Genomic DNA, 22,684 nt, shown 5'->3' on the forward strand with positions numbered 1-22,684 from the left:
AGGGGAGAGGATAATACTAAATCCAAGAAAAACAAAAATGAGGGGAAAAACACTGCAATCATAGCACATTTTGTGATTAGTGAACTAATTAGTATAATCAGTAACATTACTCTGGTATGATGTGAACAGTGAATAGCAATTTATAGTCTGTGCTATAACTGTATTTGGGAGTCTGGTTGGAAGAAGAAATGAAGAGAAGGGATGTGAAAAGAGAGCTAAATCCCTGCAAGTACTATAAGAGGAAACTAACAATGTCTAAAATGACAATCAAGAAATGACAGAATAAGCACACTACTTAGAAATGTAGAGGTAAACCTTGAAAAAAGTTACAAGTGACCATCTCTAAGAGGTACCCTTTGGAGCAGGGAATAACATGGCAAGGTATCCCAGATTTTCAACATGGGACTTTTACTTTCACTTTTTAAACTGCATATACTTTTAAACGGAGGCACCAGCCCTTCCCTGGGATTTGGGTTGAAGAAAGGGGAGAAGATAGGGAAAGAGAACCCAGAGACTATACCAGGACTTTTAGGATTGAGTTCTTCATTCAAGAAAAAAGGGATTGGAGGCCTGGGTCTGTAGCTTAGTGGCAGAGCACTTGCCCAGCAAGTGTGAGGTACTGGGTTCAATCCTTAGCACTGCATTAAAAAAATAAACAAAATAAAGGCATGCTGTCCATCTACAACTAACAAAACAAATCTTAAAAAAAAAAAAAAAAAGAGATTGGAAACACTAAGAGTAGGGACAGGGAGTCTGGTGGGAACTGGTAGGAGGAAAAGTAAAATTCAATGATGTTCTTGATTTTAATTCCCGCATCATACATTACCTTTGTTCTTAAGTAAAGAAGACTGGGACACAATACACAGATTTAAAAAAATAATGATGATTCTTTCCTTAGTTAAGATTACATTTCAGTGAAATAGCAGAATGTCTGTATATATGATACAGCAGAATGTATACATACATGTACGTGTGTGTGTGTACACGTAAATGAATGATAACAATATGTGTTAAAAAGAAAAACAAAGAAGGGGAATTACAAATGTATAAAGGATGGCCGGGGGAGGCATGGGAAGGTGTCCCTTGAATAAAGACCTGAAAGAAGTGAGGGAGAGAAGGGAATTTGAGGCACAGGAAACATTCCTAGAAATAGGAGGGAACCTACCATTTCCAAGGAAACTAGTGTGGTTGGACTTGGGAGCCAGCAGGAGAGTCATAGGAGTGAGGTCAGAGAGTTAATAGGTATGGACTTTTACTCTGAATGAATTGGAAAGCTACTGTAAGATTCTGAATAAAAATTTTTAATCCAGTCTTAGTTACATTCTAAACAGAGTCGCTCTGGTGGCTGTGTTGATAACAGACTGTAAGCAGAGCAAGAGCAATCAGGAAGCTATTGCAATAATCTGAAGGAAGATGTAGTAATACATTTTGAAGGTGAGATGACAGAAGCTGCTGATGCATCAGACAAGGAGTGTGAGATGGAGAAAGGGGATCCAGTTTGGGAGCTGAACATCCAGAAAAACATTTGCATAAGTTCACATACAGTAATCAAATTCTGTTCATTTGTTTTATTTTACTTTAGTACTTTTATAATTCACTTTAATGTCAAATTTTATTTGGAAGTACATAAGATAAAATTGTAATCCCATGCCCCTTTCTATAAATAGTTTTCATGTAGTAAAATTCCAATGAATTATAGAAATATAATTAATTTTTATATTATAATTCAGAAATGGGTCTTTTTATTTTATAGTCTCATATTGCAGCTTAAAGGAAATACCTGAACAATTTTTTATAAATATACTTATTAGGAAAGTCATGATAGAGAGTTTGTAACCCTACCACCAAGAACAACCATAAAAAAGAGGTAGATAAAATTATTGTTGAAAAGCATCTGAGAGCAATCAAGAGAAGTAAGTCTTGAGAAGTAAAAATCTCAAGAGATGAAATAGATCAAGAAATGATAGAGGTAAGAAGACAATGGAAGAAATATCTTTAAGGTACTAAAAGAAAACAACTGCTAACATGGAACTCTAAATCTAGTGAAAACACCCTGCAATACTGTGCTAGTCACTGATTGCCATGACAAACACCTGAGAAATTCAACTAAGAGTAGGAAAGACTTATTTTGGTGTCAGAAGTGTGAGCCCATGGTTGGTTGGCTCCACTGCTATGGGTCTATGGTAAGGCAGAGCATCACAGCAGAGAGGGTATGGTGGAAAAGAGATGTTCATCTTATGGTGAAAAGGAAGCAGAGAGGGAGAATGGGTAGGGGAGAAACTAGGAACAAGATATAGTCCCCAAGCATTCATTCCCTTCAACTAAGTTTCCCTCTTATAGTCTGCTTCACCTCACAAATAGTCCCTTCAAATATAATCCATCCATGGATCAATCCATTGATGATGTTAGAACTCATGACCCAATCACTTCCCAAGAGTCCCCCTCTGAACACCAATGCACTGGGGACCAACCCTTCAACACATGGGTCTTTGGAGGACATTCTAGATCCTCCAAAGATCTAGGTTGAGACAGGAAAATCTTGGGTTGAGGACAGCCTCAATAATTTACTAAGACCCTGTCTCAAAACAAAAAGTAAAAAGGACTGGCGATGTGGCTCAATGTTGAAGCACACAGGGTTCAATTTCCAGTACCAAAAACAACAACAAAAACCATGAGGGGGAAAAAAGGGCATAAAGAACATGGGAAGGGAGGTGGGAGGGATAGGAAGGAAAGAAGGAAGGAAGGGAGGAAACAAAGATTAGAAACAGGATTAAATAGAACTATTCCACAGAGTTACTAAAGGCATAGACAAGAACAGTGGTTGCTTTGGATATACTCCCAGGAAATTGGACTTCATCTTATTCACCTGACATTCAAATTCCCACTTCCCTCGATTCTTCCCTCAATTGGACCATTTGCCTCCTGTCCATAGGGATTACAAAGGTAACCATTTCAATGAGATAAAATCCTAGTCCTTTGGTTTTTTGAGATTGGCTTATCTCACTTAGCATGATATTCTCCAATTTCATCCATTTGCCTGCAAATGCCATAATTTTATTATTTTTTATGGCTGAGTAATATTCCATTATATATATATATACCACAGTTTCTTTATCCATTCATCAACTGAAGGGCATCTAGGTTGGTTCCACAATCTGGCTATTGTGAATTGAGCAGCTATGAACATTGTTGTGGCTGTATCTCTGTAGTAGGCTGATTTGAAGTCCTTTGGGTATAGGCCGAGGAGTGGGATAGCTGGGTCAAATGGTGATTCCATTCCAAGTTTTCTAAGGAATCTCCACACTGCTTTCCAGAGTGGCTGCACTAATTTGCAGCCCCACCAGCAATATATGAGTGTACCTTTTTCCCCACATCCTTGCCAACACCTATTGTTGCTAGTATTCTTGATAATCACCATTCTAATTGGGGTGAGATGGAATCTTAGGGTAGTTTTGATTTGCATTTCTCTTATTACTAGAGATGTTGAACATTTTTTCATATATCTGTTGATTGCTTGTAGATCTTCTTCTGTGAAGTGTCTATTCATTTCCTTAGACCATTTGTTGATTGGAACCAAAGGACAAATGATCTCGCTGATCAGCAGATAATGACACATAATGGGGGGTGGGAGGGGGGCAAGAATGGAGGAAGGAGGGACTATATAGAGGGAAAAGAGGGGTGGGGGGGAGAAAAAAAATAACATAATGAATCAAAAACTATTACCCTAGGTAAATGTATGATTACACAAATGGTATGCCTCTACTTCGTGTACAGAGAAACAAGATGTATCCCATGTTTACAATATTATGTTTACAATAAATATAAATTTTAAAAAAATCCTAGTCCTAACCCTCCGAAATGTGCTATCCCTATCATGTCAAACTCTATTGCTCACTTTACCCAATTCAAGGCATTCAAGCATTCTGAAAGCAAATCATGAAACTGTGTTAATTAGGCCCATTATATTTAGAAGAACATTCAGGCTTCTCTTGGTGATTTCTTACTCACTATGTGGTAGGGTTAAATAGGCAGGTTTCATGGGCCAGTTAAGATCCTTAAGGAAAATGTAAAGAATAAACAATATGAAATGCTTTTATACTTTCAAATTAAGTCTCTATTTTTCTTCCTTTTAACATGGCAATTTTTTTTTAATGGAGATTTGGAGTTTTGTTATACAGTTGCATGTTTAATGTTCTCTTCTCCACTATGCCATGAGGTTCACAAAGCCAGGATTCATAAACTATCTTGTCACCACTGCATTCACAGTTCCAGAAATCATTCAGTAAAGTGAACACTTACTATGGGCTCGGCACCACTGTAGATGCCCTGGGATCTAGCAGTGCTTTATGTTTTAAAAGGATAAAATGGGGCAGGAAGTAAGTCTTAGAACTAGTAAGGAGGTTATTAAGGATGATGGTGTCTCAACCAAAATAGAAGCAGTGGAGATGGTAAAAAGTTGTCTGAGTCTAGATATATTTTGAACATATAATTGGTTATGGAATGTAAGAGGTAGAAAGGAGGTAATGCCACAACTTTTTGCCTCAACAGATAGGAGAGATCTGCCATCAAATGAGATAAGGAAAACTAGGAGCGGAAAAGGCTTGAAAAGGAAGACCAGAAACGTGCTTTTGGATAGGTAAATCAGACATGCAAGGGATGGAGAATTACAGATGGGCATACCTACCTATAATTTGGAAAAGAGGTTTGGGCTAAAGATAAGATCTTGGTATTGACTTATAATTGACATTTAAAGTTATGTAACTGGATGAGATTACCATGCTGAAGAAGAAGGTACTAGAATTAAAGACTAAGCCATAGTATACTTTTGCCCAACATTAAGAGATGGGGGAGACAGGCCAAGAAGATTCAAAAAGCAGAAACACATTGAGGAAAACCAAGGCAACTGGTGCTCTGAAAACCAACTAAAGTGGATGTATGAAGGTGAAGGAGGTGTTCAGGTATGCTAAATGCTTCCATTAGGACAAGATGAAAACTAAGATTTGACCAATATGGGGTCACTAGTGACCCTGAAGAGGAGTTTTGTTGAGTGTTTGGTCATATGAATGAACTATTCATTTTTTCTCCTAGTCACCAAGATGTAAAACAGACATATTTCAGCTCTCCCTTTCCTTTGACCCCAAGTCCAAGTGGCAGCTTGATCTTCCTGATTCTCAAACCAGTTCCTTTCTCTCCAAACTCACAGGTTCTGTTCTAGTTCAGGTGCTTGAAGAGGGTATTACAAATCAATGAAGAAACACTGAGTTTTTTTTGATAAATCATATTGAAACAACCATTTATCTATGCTGGAAATGAAATTCACATGTGTGTTGGGGGGCAGGGGTGGGTGGGAGGTATCTACCTTAAAATATATGAGTTCTCAATGTAAAACATAAAACTTCTGGAGGGAATGTAGGAGAATTTGTTTGTGATCGTTGGTTATTAAAGATTTCTTTCATACTAACTCCAAAAACTATAAAGGAAGAGATTTACTAATTTGACTATATTAAAATTAAAGACACCATTAACAAGTAAAAATAATAATCTAGCAGAATACATTTGCAACAAATAGAGTCAACTAAGTTTTAGTATCCAGAATTATAAAGATTTTCTTCAAGTTAAATAGTCCTATAGAAAAATTTTAAAAATGCAGGAAATTCACAAGAGGAACAAAATTGGGTCCATGAACTTTGATAAGATACTCAACCTCACTATCAAGCAAGGAAATTCAAATTAAAACTACAAAGATATACTATTTTATATCCAGGAGACTGGTTAAAAATGCTAAAGTTTAGCAATACCCAGTGTTGGTAAGGGTGTGAAGCACTAAAAATTCTCATATAGTGCGTCATATGATCATTTTGGAAGGTATCTGACAATATCTAGCAAACCTAAAAGTATGCATACCTAGTAATGCCTTTTTTTTTTAACAATTATTTTATTAATTTTTTTTAATTGTAAACAAATGGGGTACCAACTTGTTTCTCTGGTTGTACATGAAGTAGAGGCATACCATTTGTGTAATCATTTACATAAAAATATGGAATGCGTCACGAAATTACATGTCATCCTTGCGCAGGGGCCATGCTAATCTTCTCTGCATCATTCCAATTTTAGTACATGTGCTGCCAAAGTGAGCACTAGTAATGCCTTTTTAACGTACCCAGTGTACCTAATGTAATCCTAGCTAAACTATTAGATATGCACAGAGGTATACACAAGAATATTCTTTAAAATATTATTTGTAATTTAAAAATGAAATAAGTCATTTTAGGTTCTGGAAAACAAGCTGGTGACCATCAACAAAAGAAAGTTTAAATAGAAAGCGTATATTTTAGAATTGACCACTATTCAGCAGTTGAAGATAGGCCAAAATGTATAGATATCAACAATCTCTAAGTCACTGTTAAATGAAAAAGTTGAAGTGTGTGTGTATGTGTACCAGGAATTGAACCCAGGGGCATTTAACCACTGGGCCACATCCCCAGCCCTTTTTTAATATTTTATTTTATTTGGAGACAGGGTCTCGATGAATTGCTAAGTGCCTCACTAAGTGCTGAGGCTGGCCTTGAACTTGCAATCAGCCTCCTGAACTGCTGGGATTACAGATGTGCATCACCTGCCTGGCTTTATCATTTTATATAAAAATATCACTGGTGAAAAGTTTAATAACATGCAAAGAAAGATGTGCTGTTTATGGATATATAAAGTATGCATATGATAAACTATTTCAGGATAGTAGTTACCACTAGGAAGGAAGAAAGAGACTAAGACTGGGAAAAGATAAACACTTCATTATTAAAGCAGTTCTTCAACCTGGCATTCATACCTCTCCACAATATTATTCAACATACTTTTCTTAGCCTCATCCTTTCCCATTTCCATGGAAATGTTTTCCTAAACCTTGGACGTTTACATATTGCCTTTACTATTTTTACTATATGTGCTATCTCTAGTATGATTCACATTAAATATGTAAGTTATGTTTTCTAATATGACTGTAAATTCAGAAGTATTAAAATGTTTGTTCTAGTGCCACCTAAAAACAGCATCAAAAACTTCAGGTTGTTCTGTCTTACACAGTGGTTCTCAAATTTAACACACGAGAATGCTTGGGAGGCTTGCTAGATAGAAATGGAGGCCCCCAGGCCACTCATAGGTCTGATCTGGGCAGTGAGAAGAAATCCTGCCCCTTTTTTTGCAACTATCAACTTGGACTATTTGCCATTGTCAAGATAAACTTGCACTCTTCTTCTCCTGTACCTTTACTCTTAGTACTACCTCAGCTTGAAGTACCCCTTCCTCTTACCAAGTCAATGAAAATTAAGCCTACCCTTTAAGGCTCATCTTAAATATCACCATCACAATAAAGTACTTTAACTTGAATGTGACATCTTTCTCATTTCAACACTCTTCCTTCCCCCATCAATTTATTTCTACTTCCGTATGGATGCTTATCATTTCAATGTAATATATGTCTACTTGTCTTATTCCCCCTCCTCAAGCATAAATGTTACTTGAGGGTATCAGTCTTACATCTTGTTCAAAAGTGAGGATAATATCTTGGTCATTTTATATAATAGTTAATCAGATATTTGATGGACCAAACTTTGCTAAACACTGAGTTTGTTTAACAATTTATGTTAATATTTTAAATATCACAGCATAAGAGTTATTAGAATATTCATTCTTTGGACATTACAAATTAAACATGAAACTCGGGACTATCTAGTGACATTTTAAAACTGAGAAAACCAAAAATACATTCTACATGGAAACAAGTAATTTTTAAGTTGTTTTAAATTTTCAAGAGAAGGAAATAATAGTTTAGCTGAAAATGGCAAATTCTGTTTTCAGAAAAAGAGGAAAACAACTTACAACTACACAAGCAAAAGTAAATGACCAAGTTATTAATTGACAAAGTGAGTTCTGGATATTGCTAAAAAGTTATTCAAGAATAGCAAAGTTCATTGATTCTTACCAAAATTCTCAGTACTTTCAAAAGACATTTTAACATAGTTACTCTTTGCCTTAATAGTGCATATTACTTTGATGTATCAAGAACAATAATTTCTAATTTTTCCAGGGTAAAAACCATGATAACTACCTGTTGTTAATCAGAAAACATCAAAAATTTGTTCATAATAATTTGGTTTGCTTCTACTCCAGGAGTAGCCTGCTCTATTATTTTAAACATACTTATCTTAATGTAAACAGAAAATAAATTAATGAAAACAGAGAAATGAGACTTTTTAATGGAAATGTTCAACAACCTCAATGTACATCACAATATCATCTGAATTTGTAATACTTTACAAAGAACTATCAGACTAAAACATACAAATGTATACACTAATTTCAAGTAATAAAGAAAAGGGAAATGAAAAATACATATTTTGTTCTGTTCACCAAGGCCTCCCATGTTGAAAGGAAGAATAAAAAGATAACAACTGTGAGAAATGAAGAGTAGAGAAAGGGTTTCACATATCTCATTTTCTACTCTCATTTATTTTTGTCATATTCCTGTTAAATTTCCTTTTTCACATGGCAGGTCAATCAAACTAAACCTACCTTAAAAGAGACTATTTATTTAACTTTTTAATTCTATTTATGTGAAAATAAAATTTCAACCTATTATATCCATTTTTCCAAGTAAAATTAACTAGAAGCAAAATAGTAATGATTTACTATAATATCTGAGCCCAAGTTAAGAATTCCCAAAACTGCTTCCAGTATTAGCTTTACTTAAGATAAAAAAATAATCTATAACTATTGCTGCTAATAAAGAGACCTGTCCAATTACACTTACTTCTTAAATAAGTAAGCTTTTTTATTTTCCAGTACGAAATATAGACAGGGAATAAAGCTCTCTACGTGATTTAGCAGTACTCAAAGACCAAAAACATGCAGAAGTTTAAAGGTAATGAGAATAAGTTAAATAAACCTATTTCAAAGACCTGGGAAGTAGAATAGATCAGATTAGACAAGCTTATTGGAAGGTAACAACACAGCTCATTTGATAAAGCAGTTCTGAGGAATCCAAAAATACCATTCTCTTTAAAAAAATAAAAGAAGCACTTGCACTAACAAGAAATAATGCACAATTTGGCTTGATCAAATACTTCATTAATTTTTTTCTGCCCCTAAGGGATTGCCCTTTTAAATCCTCTTCAAATAGAATATAACCCAATTGCTTGCCCATTTCTACAGTTTGCAGGATTTTTATTTCAACAGTGCCACCTAGTGGAACAATCAATATTTGACCTGGTCACGGGTTTCACTTGTAATGCTCAGTCAGACTCCCCAAGTTTTATTTTCTGATTCACAATACTCCTAATAATATTAACATTAAAGGTAAAACTTTACAAAATATCATAATTTACAGATTCCTGTATTCTGACAGGTTATCTAATAAAAGTTAAACATTTATAAGTGTTATTATATTTTAAATAAAGGTACCTTAGTGATTTCTTCAGAAGCTCGTTCAAAGTCCTGAACATTTCGACAGTAAAATCCTATTGTACAGCTTGGATCCATTTTTCGAAACGACATCTTTTTGGGAGAAGGGCAGTGGAATGTCTGCAATTTTAAAAAATTCTTTAGGATTAATTTATCGTTACTTGATGAATATAAGTATATACGAGAATGCTATTTAAACTTCATTATTTAGCTTTTTCTCAAAACTATAAACACATTTTTTTCAAATGGTATTTTAGTCTTTCCCACTCCCCAAAGGTGTAAAACACACGCCAACACGGTATATATTTAATTCACCAAATCTTCACCTTATTTGATGTTAGTGCTATCATACAAAAGAAAGGAAGTGTGTGGAAGGTGGTATGGTTTTCTAACACTTGGAGAAGGGAAGAAAAATGGCGCTACTGAGAGACATCAGGGGCTAGTACAAGGTTTAGAATCCAGTTAGCCATTTCTATGAAGCTAAAGTTAAGTTTGTCTTGTTAGAGATTCTTTTTTTAATGCTTACAAACCTTTTAATACCCAGGCTTTTCAAGAAAATAAAAAGCAGACTGATGTAAATGTCTGTACTGATATGAAAAGAAAATAACTTGACACAATTAGTGCCTAACAGCACATTCTTTCAATTTGCTCTTGTATTATGCTTTACACTGTTGTTTATTCTCAAACAGGTTTTAGGATGAAACAGGTGAAAACCACCCTGTTACAGTCCTTGCCCTCTTTTTCACTAGTCCTCTTGTCTGTTTTAGTTTGCTTCTCTCAAGTGGCCTCAGAACCACAGATGTAAACAGGCTGGGCACACTGCCCTTGTTTCTCTCCTCTCATTAATGGGATTTGGCTATTTATAGGGTTTGATGGCTTTAAGGAATACAATAGTAGGAAAAGGGCAATATAAAGCTAATCACTCCATCCTTTTGTTCTTCACCACCATACTTTGGCACTATGTTTAAAAGATATATATATTATGTATGCATGTTTGTGTATATGTGTGTTTGTGTATAACTAATGCTTGGGCATCCCATTCTTAAAAAAAAAAAAAAATCACTCATACTACCAAGTGCTTTCCTGTTAAGTATTTTTTTTAAAGTCCATTTAAAAATAGAAGGATATAAGACTATATATTAATATTTTTTGATATTTACATGAATTCTGTAGATCATATAAAAATTAACAAGTTTAAGACAGAGGAAGAGAACTGGGCTGATGGGAGACAAACGTAGGAAATTCTCTACTGTGTATTTTATATTTTTAAATTAGGAAAAAACCTCAGCTGGATTTGAACTCATAAACTTAATATTTCCCTGCATTCAATACCTTAAGACTAAGGGATTTTAACTTGAAAATACCCATTAAAATGTAAAACAGTATAGGCTATCTTATTTGTTACGTTCATGGTAAATCAAAATCACTCTTTTCTCTCCCCCTACATCCTAGTCATCCAATTACTGTGCCATAGGAGATGCTAAATGCATACATTTGATTGCTCTTTCCCTTAAGAATAGTCCAAATGTATAGGGCTGGGGAGATAGCTCAGCTGGTAGAGTGCTTGCCTTGCAAGCACAAGGCCCTGAGTTTGATCCCCAGTACCGCAAAAAAAAAAAAAAAAAAAAAAAAAAAAAAAAAAGTCCAAACGTATATTAGATTCAAATTCAACAATACATCAGTAAATATAGATGAAACCAGTTTTTCAAAACTCTTGACTTCAACAAAATGCTTGGCTAACACTTACTTTACATAGTGAGATCCAACCTATCTAAACTAGAACCTCCAGGATACAAGTCAAAACAAGTATTTTCTTATTGGATTGTTCTTGGTATTTCACCCATTTTATCTGCAAAGAGATATTTAAAACATCTGGAAAGGTACTGAAAAACTAACTAAACCTGTTACTTAACAAATTACAGAAATATATTAAAGTATAAGACACTCTAGATCAACTTAAAAGAAATCATTCTACATAGAAGGTGTCTAAAAACAGCCATTTGCCCAACTCATTCCAAAGTCAGCAACTAGAAATGTTTCTTTACTTTGCCCAAAATGTGTACAAGGGCCAGTAATCTGTTTTTTAACTCATCTATGAGGCTGTCCTACACTAAAGCACCAATTACAAGTTTTCATGTTGGAACCAGTAACACTAACTAAAATAGGCTTCCTTTTATTTTATTGTATTGCTTCACTCATCATAGATAATGATGACAAACACTAAATTGTTATTTATGGTTATTTTGATATCTACAAAGACCTTTTTTTAATTACTCACAAAAGCATGGATATAAATCTGAAAACCAAAAATACTACAGGGTATAACTGCATGAGTTTTGGGACTCACTATAGTGAGGCATTTTATGTCATTTAAAATTATATTGCTCTGTTTACCCAAGATTCAGAAGTCAAATCAATATTAATTTATAATTCAGAACCATTTTTGTTAATTGCAAAAACGGTTAGAGTTTTCCTAAATGGCATACAAGGGTCTGTTCTCTTTGTAGTAATTCTTTGAGCTATGCACTTATGATTTAATTCTTTTCATTGTGATGTTCGGTAAGAACAGCAGCTTCAATTTCACAAACACATTTTACAGAGTGTTCATTACTTATGCTTCCATGACAATACAATACATTTCTGATAAAAATAGTCAAGAAGAGTCAATTCCCATTTATTTTGTTTTTTAGTACACTATTCATTGCCTCAACAAATAGTTACTAGACACCTACTAAATGCCAAGCACTGTTGTAAGTTTATTATTTGGAAGTAGATTTTATTACCTAAACATGTAAATAACACTAAAATGAATACTTTAGGTATAGGAATGTATTTTGGAAATTTAGATGAAGTTTTCTAAGGTAGTCTGTGGACACCCTTACTAAAAAGTAACTTCTACAAACTGCAATTCGTATGTATGATTCACAATGCGCATCTTCACTGACAATTTCACTTCTTCATCTACCTAGTGAAGCCAGAATTAAGAACAGGTAGTTAGTGTAGAAATAGGGGATCGGGTCAAATCGAGGAAATGGAGGCCATAAAGTCATCTGCCTCTGGAAGTTGGAGACTGCCCCTGGAAGAATGGAATGTCAAGGATCTCCAGAGCCCATTGATTACCAAAATTACCTGCCTTTATCAAGGACTGCAAACAAGGAGCTGCTAATTGGTGCCCCCTGGGCCCTTACCTGCCTGAATCACCCTGGTCCTCCCCCTGCCCATGGTTTCTCAGTTAATGCAAAACCAGGCCTAGTCAGTAGGCAGGAAGGAGAGATAAGGGGGGAGAGAACTGGAGAACAAAAGAGACTTTAACCTATAAAAGATGTAGGGTGCCCTCACTTCTTGGGACTTTTAGAACATCAGCCATGGCCCCCTTCTTCCTGCCGGGAGAAGTCTGTATTATTCCCTTTAAATAAACCTGCTTAATATGCTTGCCTTGGCGTGCTTCTCTAGTGTTCAATCTTCAACATTAGAAGGAGCAGAACTCGTCACCGGTAAACGGCGGTATCACTAGTAACTTTATTTTTTTAAAATATTTTTAGTTGTAGATGCACATGATGTCTTTATTTATTTATTTTTTTTAATGTGGTGCTGAGAATTGAACCCAGTGCCTCACACGTGCTAGGCAAGCACTCTACCACTGAGCCACAACCCCAGTCCTACCTAGTAACTTTAGTGCTACTATTTCTGAGTTTATTAAGAAGATTAAAAGAGTCGCCACCATGTGAACTTCCTAAAATCTGGTACTTGGAATTGGGGACCAGGAATCAGAACAGACTAGCATATCTATTAAGAGGGCTTTTCTTACCTTTCAGAAAAGGTAAGAAAATTTTGGTTATTTGCAAGAATTAGAAACTGTCATTCTGAAAAAATAAAAAAAAATATGAAACGATATTACCTGGTTTACAAAACTTAATTTGTTGATTTTATATATATGTATATATAAATGTATATTATATATGTATATATGTATGTACACACATACAAATAATTATATATGATAAATATATGTGCATATGTATATACATTAATACATGCATACACATTACACACACACACACACAGTGAGTCCTTCCACCCCAACAACTGAAACTCTGCCCTATCCTAACCACTGACAATGGAAATCCACAATGCAATTACCCTCACTGCTAAAGTCCATCTGACTTCTTCCCATTCTCTTATAATTTCAAGTTGTCCTTTCATGACTTTTTTTCTTTAAGGTTGTTAATGCTGCTCTTTTGAACTCCATTATCTGTATAAAAATTACAGAGTGTGAGTTTATATATTAAAATGTACCCTCACACTGAACTGTGTGCCCCACTCCTCAGTCCTAACCAAGAGTATCTCTGCCATATCTACACTACTAGGCTCAGAATCTAAATAGACCTCCTACATTCATTGCACAATGTGTTTTAAAGGTATTCAAGGAAGATTTTCTCAACAGTTAGAAGCTCAATAGTATATATAAATTCAATAGTATATACAAATATATTCGATAAGGTACATCCCAAGAATTAAAAATTAGTAGAAATACATATAATCAAAGCATTTGGAGTTATAAGGAAGAAAAGAGCAACAGAGAATTTTGAAGAATTCAGGACAGTGCTTTACACCTAGAAAGAGCTCAACAAATGATAATTAAAACAAAGAAGTGAGTTATCTCATATGATTTCAAAAGATTAAAAGTTCAACTCTAGAAATGTAGGAATTCAATACTGTAGGAATAATAACAAAAGATATAATATATTTAAATCTCTTCTTCAATCTTACATATTCTGTTACCATTCTACTGAAATTTTCACAATATTACTGAATTTAGGGCACTCATTTAAAATACCAGGATTATAAGCAATTATTTACATGGAATTAAACAGAATATCTAAAATAGGAATCTCTTCATCTATTAACCAAGAAGTATTAATTTTAAAAAATGTTGCCTACAAAAATGATTTTAATCACTGAGCTCATTGGCTCCCGCCTGTAATCCCAGGAGCTAGGGAGGCTGAGGCAGGAAGATCATGAGTTCAAAGTCAGCCTCAACAAAGCGAGGTGCTAAGCAACTCAGTGAGACCCTGTCTCTAAATAAAATACAAAATAGGGCTGGGCTGGGTATATGGTTCAAGTGCCTCTGAGTTCAATTTATGGTACCCCACCCACCCAACAACAAAAAAAACTATTTTAAAAACTGAAGTATGAAGCCAGATGAGGTGGTACATGCCTACAATCCCAGCAACTCAGGAGGTAGAAATAAAGAGGATCTCAAGTTCAAAGTTCAAGGCCAGTCTCAGCTACTTAGTGAGGCCCTAAGCAACTTAGTAAGAACTTATCTCAAATTAAAAAAAAAAAAAAAAGCAACTAAAAAGGGCTGGGAATGTAGCTGAGTGCCAAAGCATCCCTGGGTTCAATCCACAGAAAAGTACTACTACTACTACTACTACTACTACTCCTACTACACTTTACTACATCAGTTGCAAAATTTCAATAGCATACAACCAGGAGACCAAAGCAAGGATCATTAGTAATGTAGGGTAGTTAATAATACTTTAATAATACAGGTAGTTACTTGGAACATTACAGACTTAAAATGTGACAAAAAGCAGAAAGTATAATTTCATTCCTGGACAAAGATAGACAACTTGCTATAATTTTTATATTTTTCATGGGAAAATAAGTGATGCTATTAATTATACAATCTAAGATAAATCTCTGCACTGGAGAAAAGTGAAAAACTTTGAATAAAAATTACCCATACAGGTTGAAATAGTCTTCCAGAGATTCAAAAATATACCATCTAAATCAACTATATTAATGTTCCCATGTATAAGGAATAAGTTCTGTGACTTTAATTTACCCAATTTCATCAAATTTCACTTTACAAAGTAAAATCTTTAAATCAATTCTTTCCATTTTTAATACCATCCTACTTCAAACTTTTATTAAATTGACTCACTCCTTAGACAGTTGCCAGACTCCCAATAATGAACCGCAACCTTTTTAATCTTAATTGCATAGACATACCCAGTGAGACTGTCACTAACCTGGTCCCTTTGCAGAGCCTCTCAAAATAGCAGATGGATAGTATCTCTCTCTACTGGTCAAAATTATCAAGACCCATAATATTTAATTTACCTATTTTAGGTGTTACTAAAATACTATGAACAATTGTCCATCTGATCTCAAGTATCTACTGTTAATTTGGCCCAGATAAATGCAAATGTAACTTAGACATAAGAATCAGGGCCTCAAGACCACAATGCAAAGAGATAGAGAATAATATGGTTCATACAGCACAATTCTGTAGTATCTCCCCTCAATTTCAATCAGCCAACTAGCAAATACCTATTAAGATTTACATTTACGATGCTATGAAGAAAAAAAAAAATAAAGAAAACTTGATCTCTGACCACAAGATGCTTTTATTTTTGTTGAAATAATTTACAAAGGCTGTGAAGTTATATTATAATGTTTCTTTCTAAACCAGATTTTATCTTGCCATTTATTTTCATAATCTACTCCTTAAATACTATTAAGTATTAATATTAAGTAGAACGTTATTACTAAAACAAAGAACTTAGCCACATTTCCGACTTGCCAAGCCCTTGAGTATTAGTGACCCATGCATGCTGTTGAATTGATTAAAATTATCATATTATACAAAATTATTTTAGTCTATAAAAGTATTTACTGGGAAAACAAGATCTAAAACCGTGTCATAATTACATATCCCACTTAAGAACTCACAAAATTTTCTGAATTAAAACACTGGATCACTAAATGACCTATTGAAGGGGAAAGAATTTAAGAAATAAAAGCTAAACAAATAATAGATTCCAACTAAGCTCCTGAAAACTCCTTAACTAGAAGTTAAGATTCAAATACTATAGTAGATAATAATTAAATAATTTAGTAGATAATCTTATTTTGTCACTCTACCCCAAGTCTTTCACCTTCTTTTTTATTTCCTTTCTTCTCTTTTTTACAAAACATACCTAACACACTTTAAATTCTTCAGTACGGTTTAGCTGTCTTTCTACAAAATTACTGAGAGGCTTGATCATTTATTTTAGTAGGACTGGGTATCTAACAAGTTGGAGACAAAGATAAATGAAGAAGAAAATATATCTTAAATTAAAATTCAGCAACAAAGCATTTAACCTTTGACCACTGTATTGACAATAATTTTATAAGAAAGAAAAATAATAATTATTAACTTGTAATTATAATACAGCATGGTTATCTTGCTGTTATAATGAAAACACAGCTATCTTGCACATTTTTAAATAGTTTGCTCCATATGATAAGAAAACAATACTAGCTCTAAATGTATATAGTACCTCAAGAGGAAAATCCTTTATGCTGACATCTACAAAAGATTGGCAGTAATGAGGATCCATGTAAATCAAACTGTCATCTACAAGGACAAAACAGAAGACAAGTAATTCAAAAAACACCTTATTATTACACTGCTTACAATCCAATTTCTATGTAGAACAGCTGAAAAAAACTCCAGGAGTAACAGCTTGCCAGACTGATATTCATTGACTGAAACATAGGTTTGCATAGGATAGATTAACTTTTGCATAATCAAATATGCTTGTATAAGCAGAATTTTTATAAAGTGATGAGACTGTCATTTAATTTTTGGTGATAAAATTACTTTCACAAACACACAATTATATTCTACAGTTTGCATATGAAAAATGTATTGTACTTCTCTGTCCTGACAGGAAGAACATATTGCTTGTCATTTTATCATCAACTAGCACCACAAAGACTGGTAAAAAGTAAATATGTGAATAGCAACTGCCAGAACGTGGCAGCTATGGCTTCTAAAGTTCAGTGAGACCAATAAATTATGCCTTGTTTATGCAATAACAGAAATTAAGCATACATTTTACAGAACCCAATTATACCATGAGCCAAATGACAGATGAGTGGCTACGGCAGGACTGATGAATGTATAAAGTACTCCTTTTGCTCTGTTAATTATACTGTTTCCAGCTGATCTCATATTAACTTCCTGATTTTAAAAAGAAAATGAAGAGATATATTTTACCAAATCACTAACCTTGAAATCCAGCAAAGTAATAGGACTGCTTAGGTTTGCCGCCAATAATACCCACACAATATTCAAGGCTTAAAACGCCCTGCCAAAATAAATTAAAACAAGAGTTAGTCAGAAAACAAATGATAATTACTTAAAACAACTCAATTTATTTTACCAGTATTAGTAGTTCCCAAACTTTTCACCAGTTACCATTTTTATTACATTTGCCCCCATGTTCTGAAACTGTTTTTTCCAGTCTTCCCCTTTCTTTAAATCACTCAACATTAATATAATTAAATATTCTGATCAGCATGCTTGTTCAACATTAAACTATTACTATGTGCCAGATAGAGATAATAAATGATACCACATTAAAGTAATAAAATTCCTGCCAAAGCCCCAAGACTTGGCTTTCCAGTTAGCTGGGATAGCATTATGGTGACCGATGTAATATTTCCATCTGGCTTTTTGCAATGCTAACCCTACTTCTTAGACCTCATGACTGTTTTCATTAAACTTTTTTGAGTTTTCAAATCCCAAACTGAAAACCATTTTTCTAATCAAATCACTCACTCATTTGACACATTTCTTTGTGCTGGTTTCATTTGGAATAAACATAAAGACTAATAAAAACAACTTAACTCAAGGAAAATAATTATGGTATACAAAGTCAATTTATTTTACTAATCAAAAAATATCAGGCACATCTCAATAAGTTGTTCAGTATGCCCCTCAGTATAATAAATATTCTATTACAAGCAAACTCTTTAAGCTGGGCCAAATAATTCCATACCTTTAAAAAATGTCCAGTGAAATCAATTTTAAAAATGTCCTTAGGCATCAACGAATATCTAATCAATAGTTCTTGCAATTACCAGTGATGCAGCCGTATCACTATAGCAGCTCAATTCACAACAGCTAAGCTATGGAACCAACTTAGGTGCCCTTCAACAGATGAATGGATAAATAAAATGTGGTATATACACACAATGGAATATTACTCAGCGATAAAGAATGAAATTATGGCATTTGCCAGTAAATGGATGGAACTGGAGACTGTCATGCTAAGTGAAATAAGCCAATTCCAAAAAACCAAAGGCCAAATGTTCCCTCTGATATGTGGATGCTAACACACAATGAAGGGGTGGGACAGAAGGTCATTGGATTAGATAATGGGGAATGAAGGGGGGTCAGGAATAGGAATAAAGGGGTAGGAACAGGAAAGACAGTAGAATGAATCAGATATAACTTTCTTATGTTCATATATGCATACACAACCAGTGAAACTCCGTATTGTGTACAACCACAAGAATGGAATCCTAATTATAATCCATGTATGTATAATGTGTTAAAATACATTCTACTGTCATATATGTCTAAAAAGAACAATAATAGTTCTTGCATTAACTACAACATGTTATAAAGCTTTAGTAATGATAAAGCATGTTATAAAACTCCAAAATATTAAATAGCTAAAATTTTCTTAAGTAAGATGTTCTAAAATCTTAAGGACATAATAATGAAGAATACATATATGGCCCCCAAACAAAAATGGTCTGATTTAAAATTTTTCAACTACAATGGTATAAAAGTTATACACATCCATCATAAATCATACTTAGAATTTGAATTTTGACCTTTTTCCAAGGTAGCAACACTGAGCTGGGCTGTGGTAGTGAGCTACAGCTTCTAGTCATCCAAGTGATCATGAGAGAACAACAGATACTCTAAACTTGAAATTCAGCACAATGTTCTATAGTGTTGTTAAGTTATGATGTTTGGTACATAAGGAGTATTAAATGCATTTTTAGCCTACAGTAGGTTTACTGGGATATAACCACATTGTAAGGTGAGGAGCATCTGTATGTGGACAAATGTCCTAAGTTAATTGTTTTTGTAAAAACAATATGTAGGTGGGTGTGGTGGCACACAGCTATAATCCCAATGACTCTGGAGGCTGAAGCAAGAGGATCACAAATGCTAGGCCAGCCTCAGCAATTTAGTGAGACCCTGTCTTAAAATTTTAAAAATGAAAAGAACTAGGGATGTAGCTCAGTGGTACCCCAAGTACCACCATCACCACCATCACCACTGCTACCATCATTATCATCATAATAAATGGTCAAAGAAAAAAAAAACACAGAAATACGAAAAAAAGCAAAAATTACCCTAAATTCTATATACCCAGAACTCATCATTAGTAGCATTCGGAATAACACATTTTATCATGAATCTCTTTTCAAATTAGTAAAAATAGTTATGTATTAAAACGTTTAATGACTCTACAATATTCTAATTTAAAATAACAAAATGTACTTAAGACTCTCAGTATGAATATCTAAGTTGCTGCAGGTTCTCAATGTTTTAAATAATCTTCTGCTATGGTTTGAATGTTTTTGTCCCTTCCAAAATACATGTGTTCAAAACTTGTCCCCCAGGGCAACAGTATTGAGAGGTGGGGTCTTTTGTTCAGGTAGTGAGGTCTCCACCCTCATAATGGATTAATGCTGCTATACAAAAAGTTTGAAGGAGCCAGTTCTTTCTCTCCTGCCCTTCTGACACGTCACTCCATGTCTGTCTGTCTTCATGCCAGAACATAGCAAAAAGGCCCTTGTCAGATGCCAGTGCCTTGATCTTAGACTTCCCTGGCTCCAGAACTGTCAGAGAATAAATTTCTGTTCTGTATAAATTACCCAGGCTCAGGTATTGTTACAGCAGCATAAAACAAACTAAACCACCCACTAAAGAACAACTTCATATATTTTCAATCTTGTAAAAATATCAGGTTTTTTTTTTTAAAAGAACTGGAACTGAAAAATATTAAATGAAACAGAATAGGCAGATTCAATTAAAATCTTAGCTCATTTTAGCTAATCTGCACTAAGTAAAAAAAAAAATTGGGCTGGGGAGATACCTCAGTTGATAGAGTGCTTGCCTTGCAAGCACAAGGCCCTGGGTTCGAGCCCCAGCACCACAAAAAAAAAAAAAAAAAAAAAAAAAACTGAACCAAAAAAAGATAAACACTTAATGCTAATGCAGTTACTTAACATTAAGGATTCTATTTCATTCCCCCCAAATAAAAGTCATTGGTATAACTAAGGTGCCTTAATTTAACTTAAGGCAATCTGATCAGCTAAAATGAGTGTTTATGTCCTGGTAACTTATGAGGAAGTGAAAGTTCTAAGTCTTTCATAGCTCAGAAAAGAAAAAAGGAAATATATAGCAAGAATCAGCACTGACTCTCAGAAAAATAATGGGTTCAAGCATCAGAAGACTTTGGTTCTTGACATCTACATTTTCTTTGCAACAGACTAGAGCAGATTTAGCAATAAACACTTAGAAGATTAGGAACTAGAATGCCATTACACATAAGAGACTGTATCTTTAGAAACTTGAAACACTTTTTAGTTCCTAAAAGAGCTTCTTCTCAGTTATACAAAGGAAGAATTTATTGAGCTGTATCCATGAAGCAATAAATAAGGCTGAAGCAATCAGTCAAAAGGAAAGTCCTAATTTGTCTTGCTGAAGAAAAAGAACATATTGGATTTTCCTTAAAAATAAATAAATAAATAAATAAACCTCCTGTAGTTAAGAGTTGACAAGACATACACCAAATTTCTTTTTCATAGAATGCAGCGGATGCTAGGAAAGCAACATCTCTGAAATAGTGTGGAATTTCCTTGATTAATAAATTTGAAAAATAGAACTGAATAATGCATTTTAAACTGTAATGTATATTGGTTTGTCAGGAAAAAATGACTGCTGACCACCAAAAAAAAAAGGAGGAGGACATGGAGGAGAAGGAAGAAATGTTGATGATTATCTTTCTTTTATAACTATTAGACACACTACCTTTTCACTTCTAAGAGAACACCTTTTTACATACTCTCATTTTGGCTTTTGATCAACCACCCCCTCTGGCCAAGCATAACACCCACCATATAATCTACTTCACTCAACCATTTCAGACACTTTTACCTGATAATTGAAATTTTTAAATGTCTCAATAGTCACTGCTCTCTTACTTTAGTGGACTACTGTATAAATCAAATTAACAAATGTCCAAGGAAATGTTACACTTCAAACCATGTTTTATTTTAGGGGAAAATTTGGAAAAAAAAAATAAAACAATGAAAGTTCTAGGGTCTGCTACCAGTCTGTTATCTGAACTTGAATGTATCATTTAACTATTTTATATCTTTTCTATTTTATAAAAACAATCTAATTTCTACTGTAAAGGTAAAATGAGATAAATTAATATTGGAAATTGGAAAGTGGTATAAAAATAAGAATTAACAATCATGATTGTGTGACTCCCAAATGCTCAGTACTGAGGAAAACTTTAACAGCTTAATCTAAGTGTCTTGTTTCACTGTAAGTTCAGACTCCCATGAATCACTTGGGAACATTAGGCAGTATGGCCATGATGAATGCTATCAATGTCAGCAAGCAGCAAAGTCTTCACAACTGGCTGTAAGCCATCTGAAGCTCACTCCACCAGACTTTGGCTAAAGGAATCACTTTCAAGATTTTATCAGTTTCTAATCTTCTCACAGTAGTGAGAAGACAGAATTTGGTTAGAACTCACCTAGAGGTGAACCAAAAAAAAAAAAAAGAGGGATCTTTTGTTCAGGCACTGAGAGATTTCCACCCTCATGAAAGGATTAATACTGCTATAAAATGGGCTTGAGAGAGTGGGTTCACTCTTTCCTGCTCTTCTGACATGTCATTCCATGTCTATCTTCATGTCAGGACACAGCAAGCAGCCCTTGTCAGATGCCAGAACTGAAAGTTCTGAAACTGTAAGACCCACTAGATGAAGTGGTCCAGAACTTCTGACGCTTCACCAATAACCCTATTAAAAGAGCCCACATCAGACATCAAAATCCCACTTATATTTAGGGAATTCATATGTTCTCTCTATATATAATATTGTTACTATTAATAACAAGTATGCCTCCAAAGTTTTAGTAACTATTTAGAAAATCCACAATAGAAGACAGAGACAAATCTATACAGACATAGTCATCTGATCCTTGACAAAGGTACCAAAAACATACACTGGAGAAAAGAAAGTCTCTTTAACAAATGGGGCTGGGGAAACTGGTTATACTTATGTAGAAGAATGAGACTAGATTTTAATTTCTCACCCTACACAAAAGTCAATGCAAAATGGAACAA

General features: G+C 34.2%; 1 protein-coding gene and 1 non-coding gene across 12 annotated transcripts in view; both read right to left on the reverse strand.

Moving 5' to 3' along the window:
• Atg4c (autophagy related 4C cysteine peptidase) overlaps positions 1-22,684 on the reverse strand; it is a 96,927-nt gene that overhangs the window by 10,952 nt on the left and 63,291 nt on the right. For 10 of the 11 annotated variants that reach the window (XM_047529099.1, XM_047529070.1, XM_047529079.1 and 7 more), the window contains 3 exons: positions 17,525-17,603; positions 16,791-16,867; positions 9,457-9,576 (listed from right to left, as the gene is read on the reverse strand). In XM_047529099.1, the coding sequence (XP_047385055.1) occupies positions 9,457-9,576; positions 16,791-16,867; positions 17,525-17,603 (276 nt within the window). The remainder of the gene's footprint in view (positions 1-9,456; positions 9,577-16,790; positions 16,868-17,524; positions 17,604-22,684) is intronic. The other variant, XM_047529123.1, reaches the window with a different exon arrangement.
• LOC124968148 (U6 spliceosomal RNA) lies at positions 6,032-6,138 on the reverse strand. The gene has a single exon (XR_007105640.1). It is a non-coding gene; the product is annotated as a U6 spliceosomal RNA (small nuclear RNA).

Source organism: Sciurus carolinensis, chromosome 1 (assembly GCF_902686445.1).
Source record: "Sciurus carolinensis chromosome 1, mSciCar1.2, whole genome shotgun sequence".
Taxonomy (NCBI): domain Eukaryota; kingdom Metazoa; phylum Chordata; class Mammalia; order Rodentia; family Sciuridae; genus Sciurus; species Sciurus carolinensis.